Source organism: Neopelma chrysocephalum, unplaced genomic scaffold (assembly GCF_003984885.1).
Source record: "Neopelma chrysocephalum unplaced genomic scaffold, ASM398488v2 Primary Assembly neopelma1_96671, whole genome shotgun sequence".
In the NCBI taxonomy this organism is placed as follows: domain Eukaryota; kingdom Metazoa; phylum Chordata; class Aves; order Passeriformes; family Pipridae; genus Neopelma; species Neopelma chrysocephalum.
Window position 1 is genome coordinate 338,291 of NW_020925316.1, and position 24,538 is coordinate 362,828.

At 43.3% G+C, this 24,538-nt stretch overlaps 1 protein-coding gene across 8 annotated transcripts in view; it reads left to right on the top strand.

Moving 5' to 3' along the window:
• Positions 1-24,538, top strand: part of LOC113981589 (A-kinase anchor protein 2-like) — a 266,112-nt gene extending 241,574 nt beyond the window's left edge. For 7 of the 8 annotated variants that reach the window (XM_027709035.1, XM_027709027.1, XM_027709030.1 and 4 more), the window contains 4 exons: positions 1,547-3,938; positions 11,313-11,491; positions 14,743-14,781; positions 20,903-24,538. In XM_027709035.1, coding sequence (XP_027564836.1) covers positions 1,547-3,938; positions 11,313-11,491; positions 14,743-14,781; positions 20,903-20,995 — 2,703 coding nt within the window. In that variant the 3' untranslated portion in view covers positions 20,996-24,538. The remainder of the gene's footprint in view (positions 1-1,546; positions 3,939-11,312; positions 11,492-14,742; positions 14,782-20,902) is intronic. The other variant, XM_027709028.1, reaches the window with a different exon arrangement.

Below are 24,538 nucleotides of genomic sequence, written 5' to 3' on the forward strand. Positions count from 1 at the left end.
TGTTTGTTTTTAAAGATTTTTTCCAATGTTTAAGGATCATTAAGAAGAGACTTATCTAGTGCCTGAAGCCAGCAGTGTCTTCAAACGTGTACAACTACATAATTAGACAGAAAGATCTTCAGAATGTTTTTAGAAAGAGCTCTTCCGGCTGACTGCCTGTAATTCTTTAAGGTGTGTCAAATGCATTTGACTGCCTATGTAAATCCAGCAGCAGTCTGATTGTTCAGGTCACTGGTAAGTGCCATTGTGCTCCTTGTTGATCATCTTCTGCTGCAGTGTCTATTAATAGCATGCTCAAGGGACTGCAGGGGCGGGGGTGACTAGCAGACAATGGTGCCCTTGTTGGTGGCCACTGAGTTCACAGGGTTTGATCATTGCCATTTGCTTTCCAAGCCCATGCCTCACACATAGAAACACACATAGGGAAACAGAGACCTCAGATAGCATATTTCTGTTTTTAAAAGTTAGTCAAAGTAAACAGATGTGTCACTTTTGGTTTTCATGTTGTAGGAAGTTAGCAAGAGCTAGCAAGTTCTTTTTGAAGAATGATGTTTAAAGTTTCCTTTTCTTTGGGTGTTTTCTTTTTTTTTTGCCTTTTTGCAATATAGAATTATTGAGGAATTAATTGGTATATTGCCAACGTAATTGGAAGTTCCTTCAGACTTTACTCACAGAAGTTCATTAGGCTGCTTGACCAGTAAAATCTGCCTGTACCTGAACACAAATAGTGTTTCTTTCAGTAACCTCCTTGTGAGCAGAGGCAACACATCAGGGAGAAATATGAATCCAGTGCATCTGCACTGCAGATCAAAGAAGTGGGAGGGAGGAGACCATGACTCTGGTCCCTGTCATGCTCCTTGTGGTGGTCTTCATGCCATGGGAGTTGCAGATGCTTCCTGTCTCTCAAGTCCAACTGTGTGTGGGTTTCCATGTGGGCTGGAGAAAGACCCCATGTCTCTTCAACACCATGTAATTCTACCCTGTGTTTGATGACCAGGATTGAGCCACTGAAAAAATGAGCATTCCCTGCCACATCCTTTTTCCAAACTTGATATGAATCACTTTCCTGCACATAAGCATCTGTTTCTGCAAAGCGGGGCAGTAATACTTTTCATCTGTAGAAGCATTATGAGATTTCCTTTAGGTGTGGAAAGCATTTTTAAAATACCAAGATCATAGGTCTTGTGTGCTGCATGTGCAAATCTTTGAAAAGTCTAAACTATGAAGTCAGTATTAACTTGGAAATCCAGAGCTCAGTCCTAGTCACAGACCAAGATGCAGGCATGAAAAAATGACAAAGTGAGGATGGTAAGCAGATGAGAGATCCTTAAATGAAAGTTTGTTGTTGTTTTAATACCTTTTCCAGTTTATGGTACGATAACTTCTGGTTTTTGTGTTAATAGTTTGCCTTGCTTTTTCACATTCTGAGGGAATGCTTTAATCTCAAGTTTAAGTGCTAGGATTTGGTTTTCAGATGGTGTTTACCTCCCAAAAAATTGGGTGAATTCTTTTAGGACTTCATCATAGTTTTGTTCTCTTATTTTAGAAATCTTCTAGAATCCCTGAGGATGACATCCGGTTGAGAAAAAACAGAGACCAAAACTGTGCCAATTTCTTGGAGCCAGCTACTGTGCTTGCTACAAAGGAAGAGAAAATGGAAATTGAAGTTTCAGTTTCTGAACACAAAAGCATCACCACAGTGGCTTCACCACATCCCGTAGACAATCCAACCCACTTTTTTTCCCCTGCTGCCAGCCGCAATGGACTTAAGGAAAGGCACGAATCTCTAGACAGTGAAGTTGCTAAGGAGATCAGATACCTAGATGAAGTGCTGGAAGCAAATTGCTGCGATTCTGCTGCAGATAGTACCTTTAATGGGACATCCTCCCCTGAACCAAGTGCAGTCTCCATTATGGATGGCTCAGGAGCATCTGCTAATGTCAGTAAAGATTCAGGACCCAGTGAAAGGGAAGAAAATGTAGCCAACAAGCAGGCAGCCTTGGAAGTTGAGGCATGTGAAGCTAGCATAACAGATGAGAACCTGAAATCTAATGGCCATTCCTTGAGTGGACTGAAAGAAGACACTAGGGAGAGTCTGAAGGTGCCAGGAAGTCCCACTTCTTCAAACAGTTCTAGAAGATCCTCTAAGGATGGAGAAACAACTCTTACAACCCTTAAGAAAGAGGCAAAGTTTGAACTGAGAGCCTTCCATGAAGACAAAAAGCCCTCAAAGCTCTTTGAAGATGAGGAAGAGAAGGAAAAATACAGAGTCCGCAAAGTGAGACAATCGGAAGAAATGATGGAACTTGAAAAGGAAAGAAGGGAACTCATTAAGAGCCAGGCTGTCAAGAAAAACCCCAACATTGCCGCCAAATGGTGGAACCCTCCTCAAGAGAAGCCCCTGGAGGATCAACTGGATGAAGATCATCTGGAGTCTCACAAGAAGTACAAGGAGCGCAAGGAGAGACAGCAGCAGCAAGGTGCAACACCAGCATCCCCCAAACAGGTCAGCTGCTCCTTTGTAGCCCCAGAGTCAGTCAATATCAAAAAAGAGGATATTGTCACTGAGCAAATTGACTTCTCAGCTGCCAGAAAGCAGTTCCAGCTGATGGAGCATTCAGGTCCATCTCAGGGTCAGGCCCCACAGAGGCGGTCAGGAACACCCAAGATGTTCTCCATCAAACCCTTCTACAAAAGCCTCAATTCTCCCTATGTGGACAAGCCGATGTCCTCTGTGACAAGACCTGTTTCAGTCTGTGGGCAAACAGGGCAGCTAGAGGGTAACAATGCCTCGGTTGTCAAAGCGCAGAAAGTCTCCTGTACCTCAGAAGATGACAAAAGTGCCCAGACTACTGTGGCTGACACAGCAAGAGAGCTACCATGCAGTGATAGCCCCAGAGCTGGACCAACCTCAAAACTGTGGGCAGAGGATGGAGAATTCACGAGTGCAAGAGCAGTCTTCACAATGGTGAAGGACGATGGACAAGGAATTCTAGATCACCTCCCAAAGTCAGGCAGCGCCTCTTCCCCTCCGGAGGAGCTTGACTCTGGTTTGGATGATTTGTCTGTTAGGTCTCAGGATACCACTGTCTTGGAGACCCTTTCTAATGACTTCAGCATGGATAACATAAGCGACAGTGGTGCCTCCAATGAGACCATGAGCGCCCTGCAGGAAAGTTCACTGGCAGATTTCTCCCTGCCGCAGACCCCACAGGCCGACACTCCGGCAGAGAGTAGGAGTGAAGGCATCTCCAAGTCTTTCAGCGACCCAGGCTGTGAATCCCCCTCCTCTGCCTTGGCAGACTCCATGCTGATGGATGACCAGCTGGAGTACCAGGCTGGCCTTCTTGTTCAAAATGCCATCCAACAAGCCATAGCTGAGCAGGTGGATAAAGGAAACTGCAAGGAAGAAGAAATACCAACAGAGAAAGAGATCTCAGTCAAAGAGCAGCCAGCCACCATTGGGCCAGCTCCAGCCTCCAAGGAGCATCAGAACCCAATGTTTGAGCCACCCCAGGTGTCTTCACCAGTTCAAGAAAAAAGGGACACCATACCAAAGATATCAAAAGAGGAAGACTCAGGACTCAGGGAAGGGAAGAATTTGCAGCAGTCACCCATGTACTCAGCCAGCCAGCCATTCCTCGTGGAGGAAGGCAAACATGAAGTCAGCTATTTCAGCAAGTATTCAGAGGCAGCTGAGCTTAGGAGCACTGCCTCCATCCTGGCCACGCAGGAGCCTGAAGTGACCGTAGGCCCTTTCAAGTTACGGTCGAGGAAACAGCGAACTTTGTCGATGATAGAAGAAGAGATCAGAGCTGCCCAGGAGCGAGAAGAGGAGCTGAAGAGGCAGCGGCAAGGTCTGCAAATGGCACCGAGCCCTGTTACAAAGAGCATACCACCCATGCCCACCAGAACCGTGTCTTACAAAACTGCACCAGGTAAGTGCCGAAAGTGTTAGAGGGAAAGTGAAATGCTACTGAAGGGTCAGGTATGGTTTAGTTTTATGTCATTTTTGAATGAAAACATTGTTTTGCAGGGTGTGGGAGGGTCATGACTTTGTCTGCCAGGAAACTGCAGGCAGGAGGACTGCATGGGACAACCATGCAATTCGTGAGCACACCTGTGGAAGGCTCTGTTTTTTCACAAACGTAGTGCAGGATTAACTTAGAGATGCTGATCATCATTACTAAACACTGTGCTCTATTCTTCCCCTGCCACATTGATTGTAGCATGACATGTCTATCCCTATGCTGCTAAGACCACCCACTGAAGTTTAAGATCATCTCAGGGAAGGACAGCAACAGTTTTTGCAGCTGTATGAATATTCGAAAGACAAACATACAAGGCCTTTCTTAACAGCCTTTCTGTTCTCTTTCATGTCATTAAGGAAGTGCAAATGTAGTGGAGATTCACAGATTTTGGGGTTTTGAATCAGATTTCTTTTTCTGTGTATTTTGGTTTCTGTTTTCAGGTTTTCTTGGCCTTAATGAACTTTGTTTTGTAGAATAATCTCCAGAGTCATGAGTTGCCATGTATCTCAGGTTGTTGTCATTCACTACTGAATTAAACAGGCATCACAAATAAAGTGCCTAATAGATTCAGAAGTTCTCCTCTGACTGATCAGTTTCTGAGTTCTTGTGGGGACATTCATTGCAGTCGAGCATCTCTCTTTTCCCCTTCTCGAGAAATAAAATCAAGCACTCATGCCTTCTTAATATAATACAGAAAAAAAATATAAAAAACACATACCAGGCTTCTTTCTATGTAGTGATTTTTATAAGCATATACCTACATAGGCTTTGCAAGTACTTAAGAGGTTTATTAACAGTGATCATTGTGAAGAAGTATTCATTTTACCCAGAGTATCTAGATTGTGTCCTTACTTCCGCTGGTGTAAACATGAGCTAGTAATCGTCATTTTCTTTTGAAAGTCATGGCAGGCTTGAGTAAGATCTGGATTTAGTTCATTACCCATATGATTGTGAACTTGGAGTGTTATGGAACACATAAATAGCTAATATTTGGGTTTTGTTTCTTCTGCAAAGGGGATGATTTTAACCTGTAGTTTTTGCCAAAAAATGTAGCAGAGATCAATCCTTTCTTTGGAGTGCTATTGTTATTACTCCTACAGAACAGCATTTTTAATAGGAACCACTTCTAACCCGAGGTGTTCTGAGCAATATCTGACAAGATGTGAGATACAGGGCACCACAGACGTCAGCTAGGAGAACTCATTGCGTAAAGGTGTGTTCGTGACCACTTTCAAAAACAGCATCATCTGTAGCTGAAAGTGCTCAAAATGATATGATTGCGTTTCACTCACAGGTGGTGTTGAAAGTGCTGCTGGCACTAATGCTTGTTTTAATGGAGCATCTGGGAAAAACAGTGTGCTTCTACTTTCTCTACACAACAAGGCATTTACTTTGTGTCTGTAAAAATGTTTGTCTTAAGTTATGTTCTAGAGAAAATGATAAACTTCTGTTTATAATGAATCATTCCAGACAGCTTCCCTTAAAATGTCCAACTGCCACACGTTCAAGAAAGAAAATTGGATCTATTAGCCAGTGACTCAAGCTACTGCATTTTGCAGCTGGTGACAAGGCAAAGAAGTAATTTCTAGGAAAAGATGAATATGTGGCAATGTTTAAGAATGTCATTGATCAAAAAAAACCACAAAGAGCATTGCCAAAGTCATTCTTAAATTTTCTGCTTTCAGTGCTTTCTGAGCAGCAGATGTGTTCAGCATAGCTCTCAGCTGGAGTACATCAGCTCAGCACCCTTAGTGTTGCAGGGTGCGTAACCTCATCTCATCTCATCCTTGCTGTCCCTTTAGCCAGATGTACTGCAGTTAAAGCTTGCAGGCATCCTTAAAAATAGGGAGGAGGAATACCATGCAATCCCTTGCAAGATTGCAGGCACTTTACTTTTAATATTTACAGGATCTTTTAAATATTTGCAAAAACAGAGGCAAAATGTAATTCATCAGAGGCAAAAAAGTCTGGCTGTAAAGCTGAATTGCAGCCAATTACAGAGGTGATTTACAGAGAAAAAAAAAACCTGCTTCTGGTGGACACAGTAAGGATTATGCTGTAGAATATGTCTGGTACTGTGTAGTGGGTTGACCTTGGCCTGATGCCAGGTACCCACTAAAGCCACTCTCTCGCTCTCCCTCTGCAACTGGACAGAGGAAAGAAAAAAAACAGCTAAGGATTCATGCGTTGAGATACGAGCTGGGAGAGGTCAGTCCTTGATGGACCTCTCCAGCATGAGTCCATCCCTTGGGCAGCAGTTCTTCCCAAACTGCTGTCCCGTGGGTCACTCCTCCATGGGGTGCAGTCCTTCCCAAATGAGCTGTACCGCCATGAGTCCCCCACAGGGGCCACAAGCCCTGCCCAGGAAAAACCTGCTCCAGCGTGGGCTTCCCTCTCCACAGGCCGCAGGTCTCCAGCAGGACCCTGCTCCAGCATGGGCTCCTCCATGGGCTGCAGGGGCACAGCTGCTCCACCCTGGTCTGCACCAGGGGCTGCAGGGCCTCAGCTCTGGCACCTGGAGCACCTCCTGCCCCTTCTCCACTGACCTTGGTGTCTGCCTTGTTGTTCCCATGTTCTCACTCCACTCTTCCCGGGCTGGAATTCTTTCTGCACCACAACTTTTTGTTCTTAAATATGTTATCACAGAGGCATTACTGTTACTCCTTATTGGCTCGGCCTTGGCCAGCAGCAGGAAGTCTGTCCTGGAGCCGGCTGGCATTGGCCACAGGGGAAGCTTCTGGCAGCTTCTAATGGAAGCCACCCCTGTAACCCACCCGCCCCCGCTACCAAAACCCAGCCACAAAAACCCACTACATACTGTAAAATGAATATCTAGTTTCACAAAGAAAAATAACAGTAATACGACTAATAATAATAATAAAGAAGAAACAGAAGTACTTCCGTCAGCAAATTATCTTTCTGAAAGAAAGAAGTGGCACTTTTAACATCAAGATGCCTCAGCAGAAAGGGATTAAGGAGTCAAGTCTAAATTTTGAAAATCTATTTCTAAACCTTTAAGTGGGGAAGTGTAAACTCACCAGAACTCTTTTGAGGAGGTATAATTAACTTAATTAGCAATGGCCTTACAATGAGGTTGGTTTTAGGTGGTGGTCTTGGCAGAGTAGCTTTACTAGGACTCCAGGTGTTCCATAGTTATTTATTACTCCTGCTGCTCTTCACTGCTGTGGATGTGGATACTTAGGTGGATAACAGAAACATAAACCACAAAAAAGGACTGCAGTGAACTGCATTGTAATCTTACTGAAATGTGGAAGATGAACACCATTCATGTTGGTGTATGTATGAAATAACTGCTAATTATTTTAGATAGCAAACAGGCTGGTTTTACTCACTCTGACAATACAACTTTCCTATGGCTGACTGTAGCACTCAATTTGTCTGCCAACCACCCAGCACAGTCCAAAAGGTCTTCCAGTAATAAACCTCTGTAGTGCTAACAAGTGTCCTTCCAAGTTGTTTGGGGTGCTTTGAAGCAACCTTTTAACCCATCTCAGTTCACTGGGTCAAGACACGGGGTAATTTCAGTGGACTGTGCACACAGGACAAGACTTGTCCAGAGTGCTTCTGGAAAGGTAAAGATGAAGAACCTATGCAAATTCTTTCACAAAATGTTGGGTTTCCTGAGTGAGGAAACTCAAGAAAGACCAAGAAAGTGTCTGAGTATAGCTACATGGATAGTCTTTGTGGGTCCCAAAATTTATGGAGCTCTATTTAAATTTGATAGTCTCCTGTATTGCTTCTGCTGCACTTGATACGGCACAAGCAGCTGCATAGCAAGCCAGTGGTTTCCTCCTACAATGTACAGATGGTACAGCATCTCTCCTGGGCAGAGCAGTTGGGGCTGTCTGATAGTTTATTTGAGCAGGATGATGAGAGTACAAGAGGATTCAGCATAACTTTGGTGATGTAATTCCCATGTTCCTTTTATTAGGAGTAACTTAGACTATGAAGAACTTGTATCTAACTTCCTATAGTGCCTGGCTCTAAGTAATCCTGTTCATCAGAGGAGGTGTGAAAATTATTACATGAGAGGTCTTGGTTCGGTGAAGGCTTTTCAGTTGGAGAGAAACCCTTTGTGAATCTTGCTGTCTCATGATGAGGTATAGAGAAATCGCTAACGCAAGAAGCTACGCCTGGGAGAAACTTTGGGACGCTGTCACGTCTGCCTTTTCGGTGCTTATCACTAAAGTGTTGCCATGCGAGGCAGAAGGCACGTTGCACTCCCTGATCTCATATGCAGGCACTCAGACCCACTTGCACACCCATCAAGGAGAGCTGCCCACCAATTAGTCATCTTCTATTGTCCTCAGCCCTCACTTTGTCAGAGGAGCCTCTTCAGCCTGAAAACTATTTTCCACTCCTATTTTTCACTAATAAGTACCTACACTAAGGAAGCTTCTCAGGTTCAACCGTAGCCTGAAATTACTTTTTGTATAGTGGGAGGAGAGGCAGAAACTTTGGGGCAAGATATTTTTAATATTTGTGGCCCTTGCAAAATTTTTAATGCCTCGTATGCTTGTAAAGAATAAGGACCAGGTATAATACATATGCATTAAGTCCTTTTTAAAATCAGAATTTTGAGAAAGGCTAGAGCAGAAATGTTTATGGAAAATGCTGTTTCCTTACCCCCCCTTTATAAGCACCGGTAAGAAAAAAAGCAAAGTTCATCATTCTCTTCAAGAATTCCTCTGCACTGCTCATCAGTCATCCCGTGAGCACTTCCAGGAGTGCCTTAACAGCATACGAACCCAGCTCATTTGTCATTTGCTCTTTTATTCCCTCTGTAGTGGAGAATGTCTATGAAGTGAGAGGATCTTTGAGAGGTTCTTTATTTAATGTTTGTGTGTTTGTGCTTTTGCGTATTTGCGTTACTCACCTGGTGTTCAAGAAGAGCAGAGAAGCCCACCTTTCACCTTAAATGGTAATGAGGCTCCATATTGCCAGAGGGACCTTTTCTTTTGTCTACTTCAGCTATCCCCTGACTCCAGCACAGACTGGTTTCCTGAAGCAGTCTATCTTGCTGAAATGTCTTAATTTGAGAAGTTTTCTTTGCTATGCAGATGTCTTAAAAAATGGCAACAATATCTGTAAGTAAAAAGTAAATGTGTACATGTAGATTTGGGATGCTATAGCCTTTTATATATGTATACATACATGTGTACACAATGTATGCATATACAATATATAAGTATACATATAATACAAAGGTTGGACTCAGTGATTTTGGAGGTCTTTTCCAACACTAATGATTCTGTGAATATATGAATATGATAATTGATAGGCCTTCCAGCCAGGGGCAGTAGATCTCCTTGGAGATACCCCCTTTATAAAATGTAGATCCCCAAAGGTGATGTGGAGTGGAAGGAGCTCTTTTCAGCCCTTAGGCTTATCCGTGAGTCTGAGCATCCTGTGATGTGTCTACATCCCTAGGGGAAAGCAGAAGTTGGGCAGACATCTGAGAACTCTCATTCTTTTTGCACTACTTGCATGCATCTAAGGCAATTGCTAGTGTAAGAGTGAAGTAATATAGGAAGATGTCTGACCCTCAGTCAGGCCTTTTATTTTCACCACACGATTTTTACCCTCTGGACCTAACTGGCAAGGTGACAGTTTTTACTCTCTCCTGTGGAGCAGTCACACATGGGTGCAGCTGGGCAGCTCAGGACCTGCCGTTGGCCTCTGCTTTGGCAGCGTAACTCCTGATTGTCTGTGGAGCAAGACAGCCTGATGCAACCCAGAGAAGAACCTGGGCCCACAGAAACTCCCCCTCCACTCTCTGGTAGGGTGATACAAGGAGGATGAATTCCCAGCCTTATCCCTGCACCGCCCAGCTTAAGATAAGCCTGTAGCGAGAAACTGGTCATGCTGGGTTTTTCAACACTGATCAGAAATGAAACTAGTCTGGCCAGGAGATTTCTTGTAAAAACACCTCTGCAGTGTCTACTCAGATTTCACTTCTTCCTTCAAGAATAAATGCTGTTGATTTTTGCAGGAGGTTTCAAGGCTGCTCTCTAGTGGCTGCCACTGTCATGATGCTTTTTGAAGGAGCAGCTAGGATTTTCCTTTGCCTCAGCAACAAGTTTCATGAAAATCTGTATGATCCTTCTGATTGCTTCACTTATTTTTAAGGGGTTTGCAGTGAGTATTTTTCTCCTTTTTTTTTTTTGTTTTTTGAGGTTTGTTTTTTTGTTTGTTGGTTTGGTTTGATTTTCTTCCCTCATCCATTGAAATGTCGTATTTCAAGGAGTTGATGGTGGTCCCATAGAAAAGGAAATCTGATTTTGGTTCAGTATTGCTTTCTCCTGTCAAATCTGAGAACCCTGGCATATTATTCCTATGACCTGCCACTGTCACCCTCATTCTTCCTACCAGGACAAGGTGGAGTAGCTTAGCCCAGACCAATGCCTGGAGGTCAGAAAGGCAGACTGTCCTTCCCAAAGAAGCATGGGTTGTCCACCCCCTGAGCTCTCCTGCAGCTTGTAGAAGTGGTTTCCTTGTTCTGATATGCCTTTTACCCACCTCTGGGGTCACTGTGCCTAAAACAGGCTTCCATGGGGAAAAATGGGCACAGTTAGAGAGAAACTTGACTTCTTGCTGACTTTCCTCCCACCAGGAGACTGAAGAGCCCTGTCTGAATGAAGGGTTTATAGGACAGAGACCTGATCCTGTTTTGTCACAGGTCCCCCTGCAGGAGCACCCTGTGCAACCTGCAGGGAACTGCTACAGGGGAGAGCAGCACCAGGGATCAACCCAAAACCTTTCTTGCTTACAAAGCAGATAAATTACTGGAAAAAGAGAAAAAACCAGCAGTGCTTAACAAGATACCTTCTTTGGATGTCTTGTGCATGGTCCCTGTGTCTTGTATCGTCTGAGCCAGAAAAAAAAAAATCTTGCAGTTTTCCAGAATCTTAAAAACATTTCCAAATCACTGAAATGTATCCTGTAGAAGGGAACAGGGGTAGTTCAAGAAGATACTACAGTGAACAACAGCAGTAGGTAAAACTTACACTGTGTCATTTGGTGACTCTTCTAGGTTTTGTAAAAAGATTTAATAGTGTTCTGGTGTAGTGGATTACAGCAAGAGGGAGAGTGTTTTTAAAGTCCATGACCATCCTGATTTGTCACATTGTTTCACGGACCTCGTTTCAAACTGTTTCTTCTTTCAAACCCTGCTGAAAATGGTTCTCCAGCTGTCATCTTTGGTAAACAACTTGTGAATCCTCAGTTTAGGAAGGGTCATTATTTTTCATATCATTGCAGGGAAGATAGAGAAGATCAAGCCTCCTCCGTCCCCTACCACCGAAGGCCCTGTCTCACAGTCAGACCCTCCATCTGAGGAGTCTGCTGGAGCCCAGCGACCCAAGAACCTGATGCAGACCCTGATGGAGGATTATGAAACACACAAAACTAAGAGACGAGAAAGGATGGACGACAGCAGTGTAAGTGCCATTTTCCTTCTCACTTTTTGCTCTGTAATACAGACTATGACTCTCAAGAACCAACAGACAACATAAAAAACTATTTCACCAGAATTTGCTCAGATCACCTTGCAAGTGTGTAAGGATTTAACACATTGTAAGGAGCAGATGTTCAAAACGGGAGGATGGGGGCTAATGGAGAGGAAGAGAGTGTCACTGCAAATATTAAAGGCAACTCAGATTTCATTTTAGTTAAGTTAACCAATAGTAAGAGCAGTGGATAGCTGCACAACAACTGTCAGATTCTGTAAATGCACACATCACCAAGACCCTCCAATGGGTTATTTTAGTTACTCTTTGAACTTTTTGGATCAAGCATGTATTCACACCTGTGTTTGTAGACCCACAAAGTCCCATCCCAGTGTGCTCAGGATTCATTGTAAGTTGCTAACTTCCCCAGGAACCACTTGTTGTGGAACTGGACTGGGAATGTCTCAGAAAAATAACTTGGATCCTTCAATAGCCAGCTTGCTATTTCCTGCTGGACTTCCATACAAACAGTAGTAGAGTTTAACCCAATTAAGGTATTCTTTATTAGAAGCACTAATAAGAAGAGCTATGAATTTTGTAGCTGGAAGTATCAAAATTCAGGAGTAACTATTATACAACATGTTTCCAAACAGTACATGAGCTGTTTCTTATTCAGACTAGTTATTACTGTGGGCAGTGAGTGCAGAAGGTAGTGAGATATAAGTGCAGTATAGAACTTCTTGAATGGTCGCAGTGTTTGCTGAAGCAGCCGCAGTCCTCCAGGCATTTCCCAGAGATGTCAGAACAATTACCTTAGTGCCAAGGAGCTCGTGCTCCAACAAACTGCTTTCTAGTGATGTTCATTAATGGCAGGATCTCATTAGGAGTACAGAAGTAAGTGAAGGTTTGTAACATGAATACTGCACTGGTCTGGCAGCATTTTTAATCGTTATTGGTAAATATTGCACAGTAACATACTTAGAATGAATGCACTGTGAAGGAGTCCTGTTGCACTAACTGTTGGCTAACTAAAATGCAAATAGATTAATCTCTAGTGCATACCAGAAACTTTCTGGTCTGTTATTCTACTGAGACCATTGAAAAACAAGATTTCATTGTCCATCAGGCTTCTGCAGCCACATAGGAAGCCAGCTTGTGCACAGAAGCATGCCTTGTTCTGGCAGTAGCATCTTGGGGCCACATCTTAGGAAGGAGCTGCTCTCTGGTTTCCTCTCCCTCTGCAAAGCACCCAGTGAAATTAGGGGGCTTCACCTGTTCCAGTTAGTGCTGTTTTCTGGCATCTCTCCAGAGGATCTCTCTCTGAAGGTGCTCAGAGGCTTGCAGGGCACATGTCACAACTCTCACAACCTTTGTAGAAGCTGTGAGGAACATGAAAAAAAAGATGAGTATAAAACTCCAACTGTGCAAACTAGAACTGGTCTTTGGGAATCCCACACCGAGTGTCTGTCAGTGGCTGGAAATTTTAGCACAGCAGAGAAGCTGCTCTACTTAGAGGGGTAGAGCTCTCACTCACCCTGTTGTCTTCCTCCATCCTTGTGAAGAGTGTAGGTGACTTGCCCAGCCCATGAAGTGGTAGCTGGTGGCTGAAATCTTCTCCCACTGGTGTGATGGTCACATACATTCTACTTGTAATGCATGTTGTAGCACACTAAAGATATGCAAGATGTCATTACATCTAACTCCCTCTGCTCGTTTACCCGAGCGCAGCTCCTCAGGTGCTTGTAGAACAGCACACGTGCCCCCTAGAAAGCAGGCTGGCCACAGTTGCCTGGTCTCCTCTGCAGATTGAAGTAAGCCCTGATGTCCTGACAGAGTGCTGGTCTGGGCAGTGTCTGACCAAAGAGGTGTGCTCTGGGTGCCAGCTCGACTATCCGCTGGTGCTAAAGCAGCCCAGGCACTGACTGCCCAAAGATGTGCTGCCAGAGCATTGGTGCCAGTCAGACAACCCTGGGGGATAGATCCTTTTCTGGGATGAATTGTCAAGTGAATTTACAGAGCCCCAGCACACACTGAAATCCCGCAGTGTTGAGGTTTGTTGTCATTCTCCTCTTCTGTTAAGCCCATTGCATAAAGCCAAACAACATTCACATTCTTGCTGCTGCCCACCCAAGATCCTATTAGAGATCTGTGTCCTGTAGCAGCCAGGGACAACTTCCTCGGAACAGCAGGAGTGTTTTGTTTCTCTTCCCTGCCTTTTTCCGCTCTCCTTTGGTAAACAACTCCCACCATTGACAGGGGAAAGATAATTTAAATAAGAAGTGCTGCGCTTGTACCACTGTCAGTTTGAGCTAATATTTTACGTGTCAGGCTAAGCAATTATTATTTAAACAACAAATAACTTTGATTTGTCAGCAGAAAACATTTGATCAGTGTTCTCAGGAAAAAAGATTTCTGTAACTAAAGAAACAAAAGAGAAATCACTGGACTGTTTTTAAAAATACGTGAAATATATGGGGGAAGGGGCATAACTAACAACCAGACAGGCAGCTGCCACTTGGAGCATTACATCCAGAGAGCTGAGTGTGGCTCAGTGTTGCTCTTTCTGGGTGAGGGGGACCAGGGACTTCCTCGAGTACTGGGAGCAGTCAAGGTGCCATGGCACAGCAGCCATGGTCTTCTGAATGGAATTTTGGAGAGGTTTGATGTCCATGGAAACTCTCTCTCATGATGAGCACACCAGCAGTACTGACGTATAGAGATTTACTTTCTCCCTACATAAGACACACCAAAAGACAGGAGAGTGGTTTCCATAGGACATCTACCCTCTCTCTCCTTCAGGCATCACCAGCCCCTGTTTTATGTCTGGCTTCAGTGGCTACAACGTGGCCTCTCTGGCCAGCGCTTGTGGGTTTTGCCTTTCAGAAGGGCAAATCACGCGCATCTGTTCTTGGAAGAACTTCACTGCTCAGGAAAGGGAGCAGTTTCTTCCAGAGGATGTGCTACAATACAGGGTTTAAATAGATGAGTAAAAGAGAAAAAGCAGCAGCAAGAGAACGAGTCAAGCACTGATGGTAAACAAGACTGAGACTGGCCAAGCAACGTCATTAAAATAACACCAAACTGAGTAATCTTTCTTTTTTTTTTTTTTGTGACAACCAAGTTGCTTGAAATCTTATACTATGGAATGTGCCAGTTCTTGCAATTTCTTTAATTTGTTCTTGTTTCCTAGTTATAACATGCTTGTTCAATGTACTAATGCTGGTCTTTTCCCTTTCTACCAGTACACCTGTAAATTACTGTCTAGCAAGGTTACTTCTGAGGTACTTTACAACTGCTTATTTATTTTTGCTTCCTCTTGCATGGTGATTCCAAGTGCATGTTGCTGCAGTTGGTGTTTTCATACTGTGTGCCAGTGCCATTTCGTATCAAAATTGGGATGCCGGTGTGTGTGTGTGATATTCCTGCATATCTCTCATCCACAAATATTTGTGTAGCTGGTTTTTCTAACCCTTGGATTCTGGTTACAATTTCTGGCACAGGAGGGGTTGTAATTAAAGGGATGGGGGCTGTTGCCCAGGACTTGAACATTCCTGAGGCGAGAAATGAGAACTTCTCCTTAATCCCTCTTATGATTTAGCGGGCAAAGCTAAACCTGGGATCCAAGCACCCTCAGATACTGAGTGAAACTGCTGTGGCTTTCCTTTGTTTCTGATTACGTGTTGAAATCTCTATAATTTTGTAAAGAACCTGAACATCAACCTTTCAACTGTGGAAGAAGGTCAAGTGCATGGCCTCAAGTCTGCTGCATTTTGTGATCCTGTCCTTGTCCCTGTCCGTTGTGATGTGATGACTGATCAGACTCCCACAGCTTAGCATCAGTGTTGGTCTCACGGTAGAAGAAACACAGACCTGCCAAGGAAAGGGTATTTAGAGTGACATTTAATATTTTAGCAAGGCAGAACTTGCACACTCCTTATCCCTATAAAGCTGGACTTTGCCAAAGGCAGTAATTTTAAGAGCAAGTGGTTGATACTAACTACACTTTTGCAATGTTTGTTAAGAACAAAATGCTTAGTAATGTGGATATTTCAATTGCCTGTAATTTTCTGTGCAGATTATGGTAATGACTGACATTCATTTATCCAACATCAGCACTTTTTTATAAACATGAACCTTCCACTATTTTCGTATTCCATAACATATTTGACCACATCAGCTACCTCAATACAAGTACATGAATGTTTTCTGTCCTGGAGAGTAAAGCAAAGTCAAGTCTTTCCTATTCATTAAATAATTTAGTGTGGGTTTTATCTCACTGATAGAAGCCAGTGATTGATCTTTGTGTAGAGCATTTGTAGAGAGTTAATCAGTATAAGAACAGTGTGCTTTCAGGTGGTTTTAAACACAGGTTGAGCCTCTTCTCCTCCATAATATCTGCACAATAATCTGAGTCAAGATTTATAAACAGCAAGTAGTGATCAGAGTGTTTGATGCTATGTGAAATGCAGAAGCTCAGGTCTAGATTTTACATGCCCAGCCTGTGGCCTTCTGCTGGGAAAAGTTTTGTGTCCACCTTGTATAATGATAATGACACAAGGAATTAGGAACTGGAAGTGAATGTGCATGAATGCGAAAAGTGTTAGAAATAAAAAAGGCTGTAGGACACAGCAGTTCTGTATCCAGGTGAAAGAAAAGTATGTGTTCTGGCTAATCCCCAGCATCTAGCCTCAGACTGAAGAAACCATGTGGATCTCACTGGAAATCTTTAGCTGAAGCCAAGCAGTTGTTTCAGAAGGAACAGCAAGACTCAAGGCATGAAATGCCTCTACCCTCTGCTAACCTCACAGCTGAGCTGTGTCTCCTGTTCACTACAGCTTTCCATTATCCACTCCAGTGCAGGCAGGTGGCTCAATTTTAGCCATTGTTGGCAGCAGTGGAGCTGTCCCATCTGTGCTTGCACCAGCTGGGAGCAGGGCCTTCCATGCAGTCAGCCTGACAGCTCCACTCCGGGAAGCAGCAAACAACCCCTCAGCAAAGCACAGTAACTGCTGAAGTTAAACTACATGCAGCAAACTACATCCTGCTTCATTAGGGTGATGTGGTTGCATCACCCCCAAACCCCTGCAGCCTATATTAAAAGCACATCCATCTGTTGTTTTAAAGAGACTTACGTGTGTGCCCATATATGGGATGTTTTTATCCTCAAAATCTTCTGCTTTTGGCCTTGGAGCTATATGTATATTCAAATTTACAGGACATTAGCTTTAGCTTCCTAAATACCAGTCATACTGTAGGAGATAACTGCAATTAGGTGACATGCAGCATTAAAGGCTACTGCTGAAAATTTTTATGTTACAAAACAAAACCAACACACTAGATTTGATGGCATAGGGCATACAGTTTGTGTTTTAATACTGACCAGCAGCAATTTAATACTGTTTCTGTCTTGTTTCAAGTAAACACATTTTAATTTCACATACCCAGCTCCTAGTGTACTCACTGAATAGATTAAGTAGGTGCAGTAAAGGAAATACCTTCATACTGGAGAAATAGATGTTCTCTCAATAGTTCTAGTTTTATTTAAAGCATTTAGTTTATCATTCCTGAGCAGAAATGCTCACATCTGCAGGAGCAAGCAGATTTGTGCTTCTGTGTCTTTGTGCACAGTGTGCTCCATGGACATGCTGCAGCAACTTTACTGCGTTGTACTCATAGATTTTAGACACCCAGACCTTTGCATTTTCTGGGGGTTTTTCAGTTGGTTGGTTGGTTGGTTTTTGATTGTTGGTTGGTTTGGGTTGGGTTTTTTCAGTTCTTCAAGGTCCAGATGGGAAGAATCAGTAAAATATTAAGCTCCAGAGAAATTTTTTTGCTTGCACATCGGTTTTGCTGCTAGTGTTCAATAAATATTAGCCTGTACTGGATAGTAGTCAGTTTTCTGACTACACAGAGAATGCCACTACTTCAGTGGTTGACATAAATACGCTTTGGGCTAAAGCATAAATCTATTTTGCTTTTTTTGTTGGCAGTTAGCAATTATTGTTAAATGTGTTGGAGGGAAACTCAGGACAAGTTGGTCTACATCTTTAGGATGGATAGAAAAATTAATCTTACACCTAACAGTGGCAGCTGTTTCAAATTTTTTGAGTTTTTTTAAAATCCTCAAAAATAAATTAAATCTATGAGGAAAGAACCCTCTGCAATTCTTAGTGAGACTTCGAGCTGCAACCACAAGATCCACACAGCAATTTTTTTGCAGAGAGGTGAAAAGTGCCTCTTACATCTCTACGTATCTTTTTTTCTTTCCCTCACACCTGCTTCTGCTCTCCAAATTCTTCATGTCCTATTGCAGCTAGTACTCAAATCACCTCTCCCAAATAAGAGGTTTTATGTAACATTGCTTTTTTTTACTTATGTGGTCTTAGGGCATAGTTCACAGGCTGAAGAAGCATAACCTTAAGTGAAGTGTCTGCTTTATGATCTTTCTGATTTTCAGAATATGCCTACTGTGTGCAGTTATGAACCCTGGCTGCCTTAGACACCCTGAGCACCCAAGCCTGGTCCTGCCTGGGTTGCCCTGCCTGCATCCACTGAGCTGATGTGGGGCATCATCAAGGAGGGCACTTACGAAGCATTAAGGTAGCATTGACCCCCGAAACTGCCACAACAATAAAAGCAAAAGACTTTGCTTCCTTTGACGTGCTGTGGAAAGCTTTTGTGTGCTGGACTCATGATGGGTCTAGGGTTAGCCCTGATACCTACCAAAAAAAACCACTTTAAAATGGAGATTGCTTGCTGTTTTTAGGCACGCAGCTTCCTGGGTCATGAATTCAATGCTCTATTGAGGAGTCCCAATTCCCCACTCAGTCATTCCAGTTGCATGTTATAATTATGCCACTGTTTCCTCTAGCGGGTCTAAAACTGACACAGCCTTGTAAAAACAAGGGTTGTTTTAGGTCAAACACTCTTTTCAATAGATTAGAAGATTAATTCTGGAGTAACTATTCAAAAGGACCTCTAGTTTATATGCTCTACCATTTTGAAGGCTTGCTATTTTAATACTGAGCCAGACATCACTGCTTGTTTTCCTGCAAAGTCTTAAGTCCACATTCAATGCCTGCATGATATCTCTGATACAAATCTAGATACAGCTTTGCTTGGAGCAACCAGCAATGTTTGCAGAAGTAGACAAGCCTCTGGGCATGCTTGCAGACCAGGGATAAATGGAAGAAACCCTATTGCCATCTTTTAAGACAAGTACAAGGTGTCTAATCCAAAGCAGGAATCTTCAGTGTTTTAAGGGTCCTGACTGTTGCAAGCCATCACTAGAGACCTTCATAATATTGTGATTTCCAGCAAAGAAGCCACCGACTAGAAATTGTTGTAAATTATGTAAAATCCATATTATTTTCAGCTGGCATATTTTTACAGGCCAAATTCAGCATATCTCATTTAAGTATATAGTGACAGTTTAGGTTTGAACTTTTGCTTCTTCCCAGTTTCGCTTCTCCATTGTTCAGTTTGGGTTGTCTTTTCTTGCTTCAGGCACTCAGAGTCCCAGACATGTAGTTTAAACTGGTGGTCCTTACCCCTTCACTGGAAATAACTCCAGTACACAGTTTACAGGCTGATGTCTCGGACAAATTTTTTCCTGATTTTGATTATTTATATATATACAGTTAGGCTTGTGATCACATTTGTCCTCTACTGGGTATAAGAGAAACCACTCAGCCCTTGTCCCCCCTTCTGGTGGTGATTGCCCTTCAGAAAGAGGAGGCATGATTTTGGGCAGAATTTCAGAAAAAAATCCCTCTAGTGGACCTGGACTAGATTTGTAGCCTTGGTCAGTGCTGAGAAGGAGATAGAGCTTTAGTTAAAATTTTTCTCTCTTGGCCAAATTCTGCCTTTAGTTCTTTGGCTTGTTCATAGTCAAAAGAAACTAGGAGGGCAAAAAAATACTAACACTGGCAAAACTCCACCCTATCTCCAGCTCCTGAAAGGAGGTCTGGGACTTGGTTTAAATGCAGCAGTGCATTCTTATTCCCATAAGCAAAGTTACAAGGGCCTGTAATTTCAGCTCGCAGTTCAGAGCTGATTTTGTGATACTGCCTGTACAGGAGCGTAGTACCTCTATACTTTTCCAAATACAGCTTGTCACACCTGAAAGAAGAGTTTCTTTAGTCTTAAATTATTTATTTTTATTCCAGTCAAGGGATAAGTCCTCACTGCATCTGACTTTCTACGCAGAAGAATAAAATAGCATCATCCTTTCTTGAAAGGTCTGCTACTCTTCTGCAGCCAAGGAGTGTGCAGGAAGGAGTAGGGACTGGGGATGGATGGCATTGTTTCAGTGAAGAGTCATGTATTAACTGTGTGAATTTTTTACAATTTTTTTAACATTAAAAATTTAAAAAGTTTGCTTCTTTGGGAGGGCTGATTTAAAACACACTGAGAGCAATGAACATTGGCAACTTTGTAGTTTGATCATGGAACTGTTAATTCAGTATTGGTCAGAAAATAACATTGCCATGTGCTTCTGTAAGAAGGCTCCAGACCGCTTTATATCTTAATCTGCTGTGTGGAAAACACCCACGGCCATGCTGAGGAGTACATGAGACACACATCACAATGATGCCTTTTGGTGTTGTCTAATTTTCTTTCCAACTTCCTTAAAACACGTATTAAAACTGTTTCTTACTTTTTTAGTTAATTATGTGTGTGCATATGTACAATACATACTCAATGTGTGCATGTATCTGCGTGTGTGACTATGTGCATATGAAATACATATAAATGTATTGGGGCCCATCTTGTACCAGGTTTTGTAGTTCTTCCTTGTTTTGATGTCCTTTTACTCCAAGAGCACTTCGATCACGGCGCCTTAGCTGCAAGACAAAGACCAGGAGAAGAGGATGCAGGGGTGGGAGGGTGGCAGGGTGGGTGCTGCCTTTTTCTGCCTGAGAGGGTGAAGTGCTAAAATAGGCAGCCGGCTGCTTTCTGGGCTTCATGTGCAGCTCCAAAACAGCCTCTGGACTGTTTGCTGATTGCTGGCTCCTGGTACTGAAAGTTTGCAGCTGCCTCTAGGGAGAGGGCCAAGACCCTGGGATGGGGCAGTGTGCAGCTGGGCTGGTAAAGGGCAGCTGGGGCTCCCTGGAAGAGATTTGGGTGCTGACAGACAACTCCTACCACTCTGTCCTTCTGTGGTGTGGCTTTGCTCTTGTGTGCCATCCCCACTTTCACATCAGCAAGTGCTTCATCGCATGAGTCTCCCCATCTTGCACAAAGTGTGGCACTGGGAGCCTTGTGGGAGGGGCTGCCCTGGCTGGTCCCTCCCTACCTGGCTGGTCTCTGTCTGCCTAGGTGCACAGTGTGGGACACCCCTACACAGGGGCTGTGGGCAGCTGAGTGACACCCTGTGCTTTCCCTTTCTCTCCTGACCAGGTCCTGGAGGCGACCAGGGTGAACCGCAGGAAGAGCGCTCTGGCATTGCGCTGGGAAGCCGGCATTTATGCCAACCGAGAGGAGGATGAATAACCACACTGCAGTGTGAAGACAGCGACCAGCCATGCCGGAACCAAAAAAAGAGAAAGGAAGAAAGAAAAACAAAAAAAACCCAAACACAAAAACCCACCATGAAAGCAGCAGCATTTTAGTCCAATATTTATTAAATACACAAGAAACTCGATGCACATAGACACAGAAATGATCCTGCTCCTGGCAATCCTGAAGTTACAGGAAAAACACACCTAGGAAATAGCCCCTTCTTCTTCTCTCCATCTCCCCTCTGAAAATAATGCAGTGGAGAGGCTACAGGGGGTGGGAGCTCTTGGGGGTGGGCACAAGGGGGTGTCCAAGATTGTCCCCGTGTGGACCAGATAGGCTGCAGGCATATGGCAGGAAGTTGTCATGGACGAGTCTGTGGCCAGAGCTCACACTTGTGCTTTCTGCTGACTGAATTGACAGCCCTGCCTTACCCCCAGGATCACTGTCCACCCAGCAGCTCCTGTCAGAACCTCCTGCAGTTCCTTCACCTCCCACAGCCGCTGCACCAAGACTGTTGGCGTTAATTCGGCATACTCTTATCCAGCCACAACACGCGAAGATACTGCCCTCTGTTCTATTTCTTTGAGGACACTGAAGGGTTGGGTTTGGGGTTGGACTGGTTGTTTTGGGGGGTGGGTTCTGCTCCCCTTTCTAGTAATTTATCTGTTTAAAAGGAGAAAAACCCAACGAACAGGGAGGCAGTTATTGCAAATATACAATCCAGCAGACTCAGTCAAACAGTCCTTGTGTTGCAAACACAAGCCATCACAATTTAGGAGTGGAATAGATGGGGATGAGAGCTAAGCCAAATGGATTACCTTAGCTTTAGGATCCTATATGCTTGCAATATCACCTGAACTCCAGGTTCTCAGAGCATATTTACACAACAAAGTTTCTAAGTAGAAAATCTGTATTTAGCGGATGACAACTATTTTTTGATGGTGGGGAGGGAAAAGAATGGCATATGTGTTAAATCTTTGAAGATGGATAATTTGAAGCAGAAAGGTAGTGGGAAAGGGATACAAATAAAGGACATTTAATTTTTAAATGAGGCAATAATTGAACTAAGCCAGACTCTGGCCTAGAATGAGGTAAGAAATAAAGAAAAAAGATAGTTATGTGTTCAACTATATTTATACAACGTAAAAAGCCTTTGAAGTAGAGTGCTTTGTGGAAGTCTTCACGTTTCCAGGCAACAAAAAAGCTAAAGGGCATAATGAGTTGGAAGGAATGAGCAAGGAAGAGCAGACAAGGGAAGAAAACATTACTTCTGCCGTTCAGCAGGTGTTTCCAGCGCTACAAGCAAACCATAGAGCCTTTAGTTATTGCTTAGGCTTGGGATCAGCAGTGAAGGATTAGTGTGGTTCTGTGTGCGCGTGTGGGCGTGTGTGTGCACGTGTGTGTGCGGGCGTGTGCGTGAGGCTGGCATACCAGGAATTGTATGGCAGTGTGTGTACTGATTATTTTCTCCAAAGCTGTTATACCAGCTATAGTTGTGAGTTCTGATTTTTTTTTTTTCCGAAAGGGGATATAAAAATAAGGCACTGAGTTAATGCAGTATTTGTGATATTAAAATTTGACCCAACATGGTATTTGCATGAGTCACAATTGCAAAGTATTGACCAGTTTTGTAAGCTGACAATTAGGAAAAGAAATGTGGTATTAATTCTTGTGCTTTGTATTTGTATGTAGTATAGAGGCTGCGGGTTTACTCTTTCTTATCACCAAGCAATACAATAGGAGTATTTTACAACTGGGAACCATAATTTCTGGACTAGAAACCAACAAGTTTGGGAGGTGATGGGAAAAAAGACACCGAGCTTTTTTCTATACAGAATACTGTCTTTTTTACAGTCAGTTATTATTTTGACATCTTTTTAAGAAATCATCAGCCAGGATACTGTGTCCTCCCTAAGCCTTTCTTTGGTTTCATGACCTGCTGTGCTGTTTTATCCTGAAACAGTGAGCTCATTTAAAATGAGTACCGATACTGTGAACATACTTTTGGTGCTTTTCTTAAACACAGAGCTTGCAACCAAATTATTCACCACCACCACCCTTCAGCATGTGATTTCTGTCCATGGACACATATAATTTGGAGGCTCATTTTCAGGGAATTGTAGCAAATACAATTGTATATACCCATGGACTCAGTTCTGTCAGTTGTCTCCGTAAGTGCTATTGAACAGAAGAAAAAGCTGCTGAACCGAGAGTTCACTGTGATAAGGGCAGCAAGCTTATCTCAAGGAGGCACCATGCCTGTGAAGGAATTACATACCTAATGAATGGGACCTGTTGTTCAGACATGGCAGTCAACACTGTGATTCATATCTGGAGGTGGGTCGTTACTGTACAGCTGTAGGAAAAGCAGTGGCACCAGTGCAGCACTAGTGAGACCATACATGATGTAGCTGCATCGGTGAGCTCTGCACATCTGTGTCAAGAAGATTCCTGGTTCCCTCCACCTCTGGGGAGAGCTTAAGAGAGAATGGGAAGAAGGAGTTTCCTGAGAAGAGGATATGGCCTCTGTACTTGTGCTGAGGTGGTGTTGCATTAAATGGCGCTTTTCAGAGTTTCCTCCAGTATTTGCTTCTGAAAGCTGGCTGAGCCCTGGACTGCCTTCCCAGGAACTTGTGGTAGTATGTTCTTTAGCCTGTAGGCCTGTTTTTTCCCTCCTGCTCTCTCACTGGAAGCTAGTGACATTGATCACTCATTGTCAGGCATCTTTTCATGCTTTGCCACATCCCCCTCATACTGCTACAATTGGCCTGAAGTGAAAATTAAATTGTTCCTCTAGAAGGGGGATGTGGTGGTGAGGAGACTCCAGGCAGGAGTCCTCTGCGATAGAAGTATTTGCTCTCGGCCCCTGCAAAGAAGTATTGGCACGTATCAGTCCAGGACAGACAGACTTTCCACCCAGCAGTTTTTCTCTTCCAGAAATTATGGACACTCATAGTCAGCAGCACATTCAGTGCTGTGGTAACAAGAGTGAGATGCAGTTTCCTTGCCTCTGTTATTTGATTTGCATGCTACCAAGCTTAGGTGTTTATAAGTATACGCCAGTATTACATATCTATCTATATATGACTGTATCAAATGCAACAAAAGAGCACTATTGCAGAGTTAACTTTGTCTCCACAAAAGAAACGCTGAAATCCTTTCCCGTGGCAAAGACTGGTTTTAATGAAACTGTGTATTGAGAAATAGTTAAGCATTAGCATTTGTGATCATAATCAGTTTGGAGTTACAGTGCAGGTTTTCTGAACAGTTCGTTTTTAAAGCTGCCAATTTGGGCTTCATCTTGCTCTGTACTGACATTATCTGAAGGAAAACAGAGTAGCAGTGACATGTTTGGCAGCCAAAAGGCAGCATCCTTGTCATGACTTACCAACTAGTTTCAACAATACCTGGCTTTCTGTATGTTAACCACTTAAATGTTATCCTGCTTCTGTTTTATAGTGACTGTGAGGCCTACAATGCAAGTATATAATTATTTTCTCATTAAAACAGAAACCTGTGTTGTGTTTCTATAAA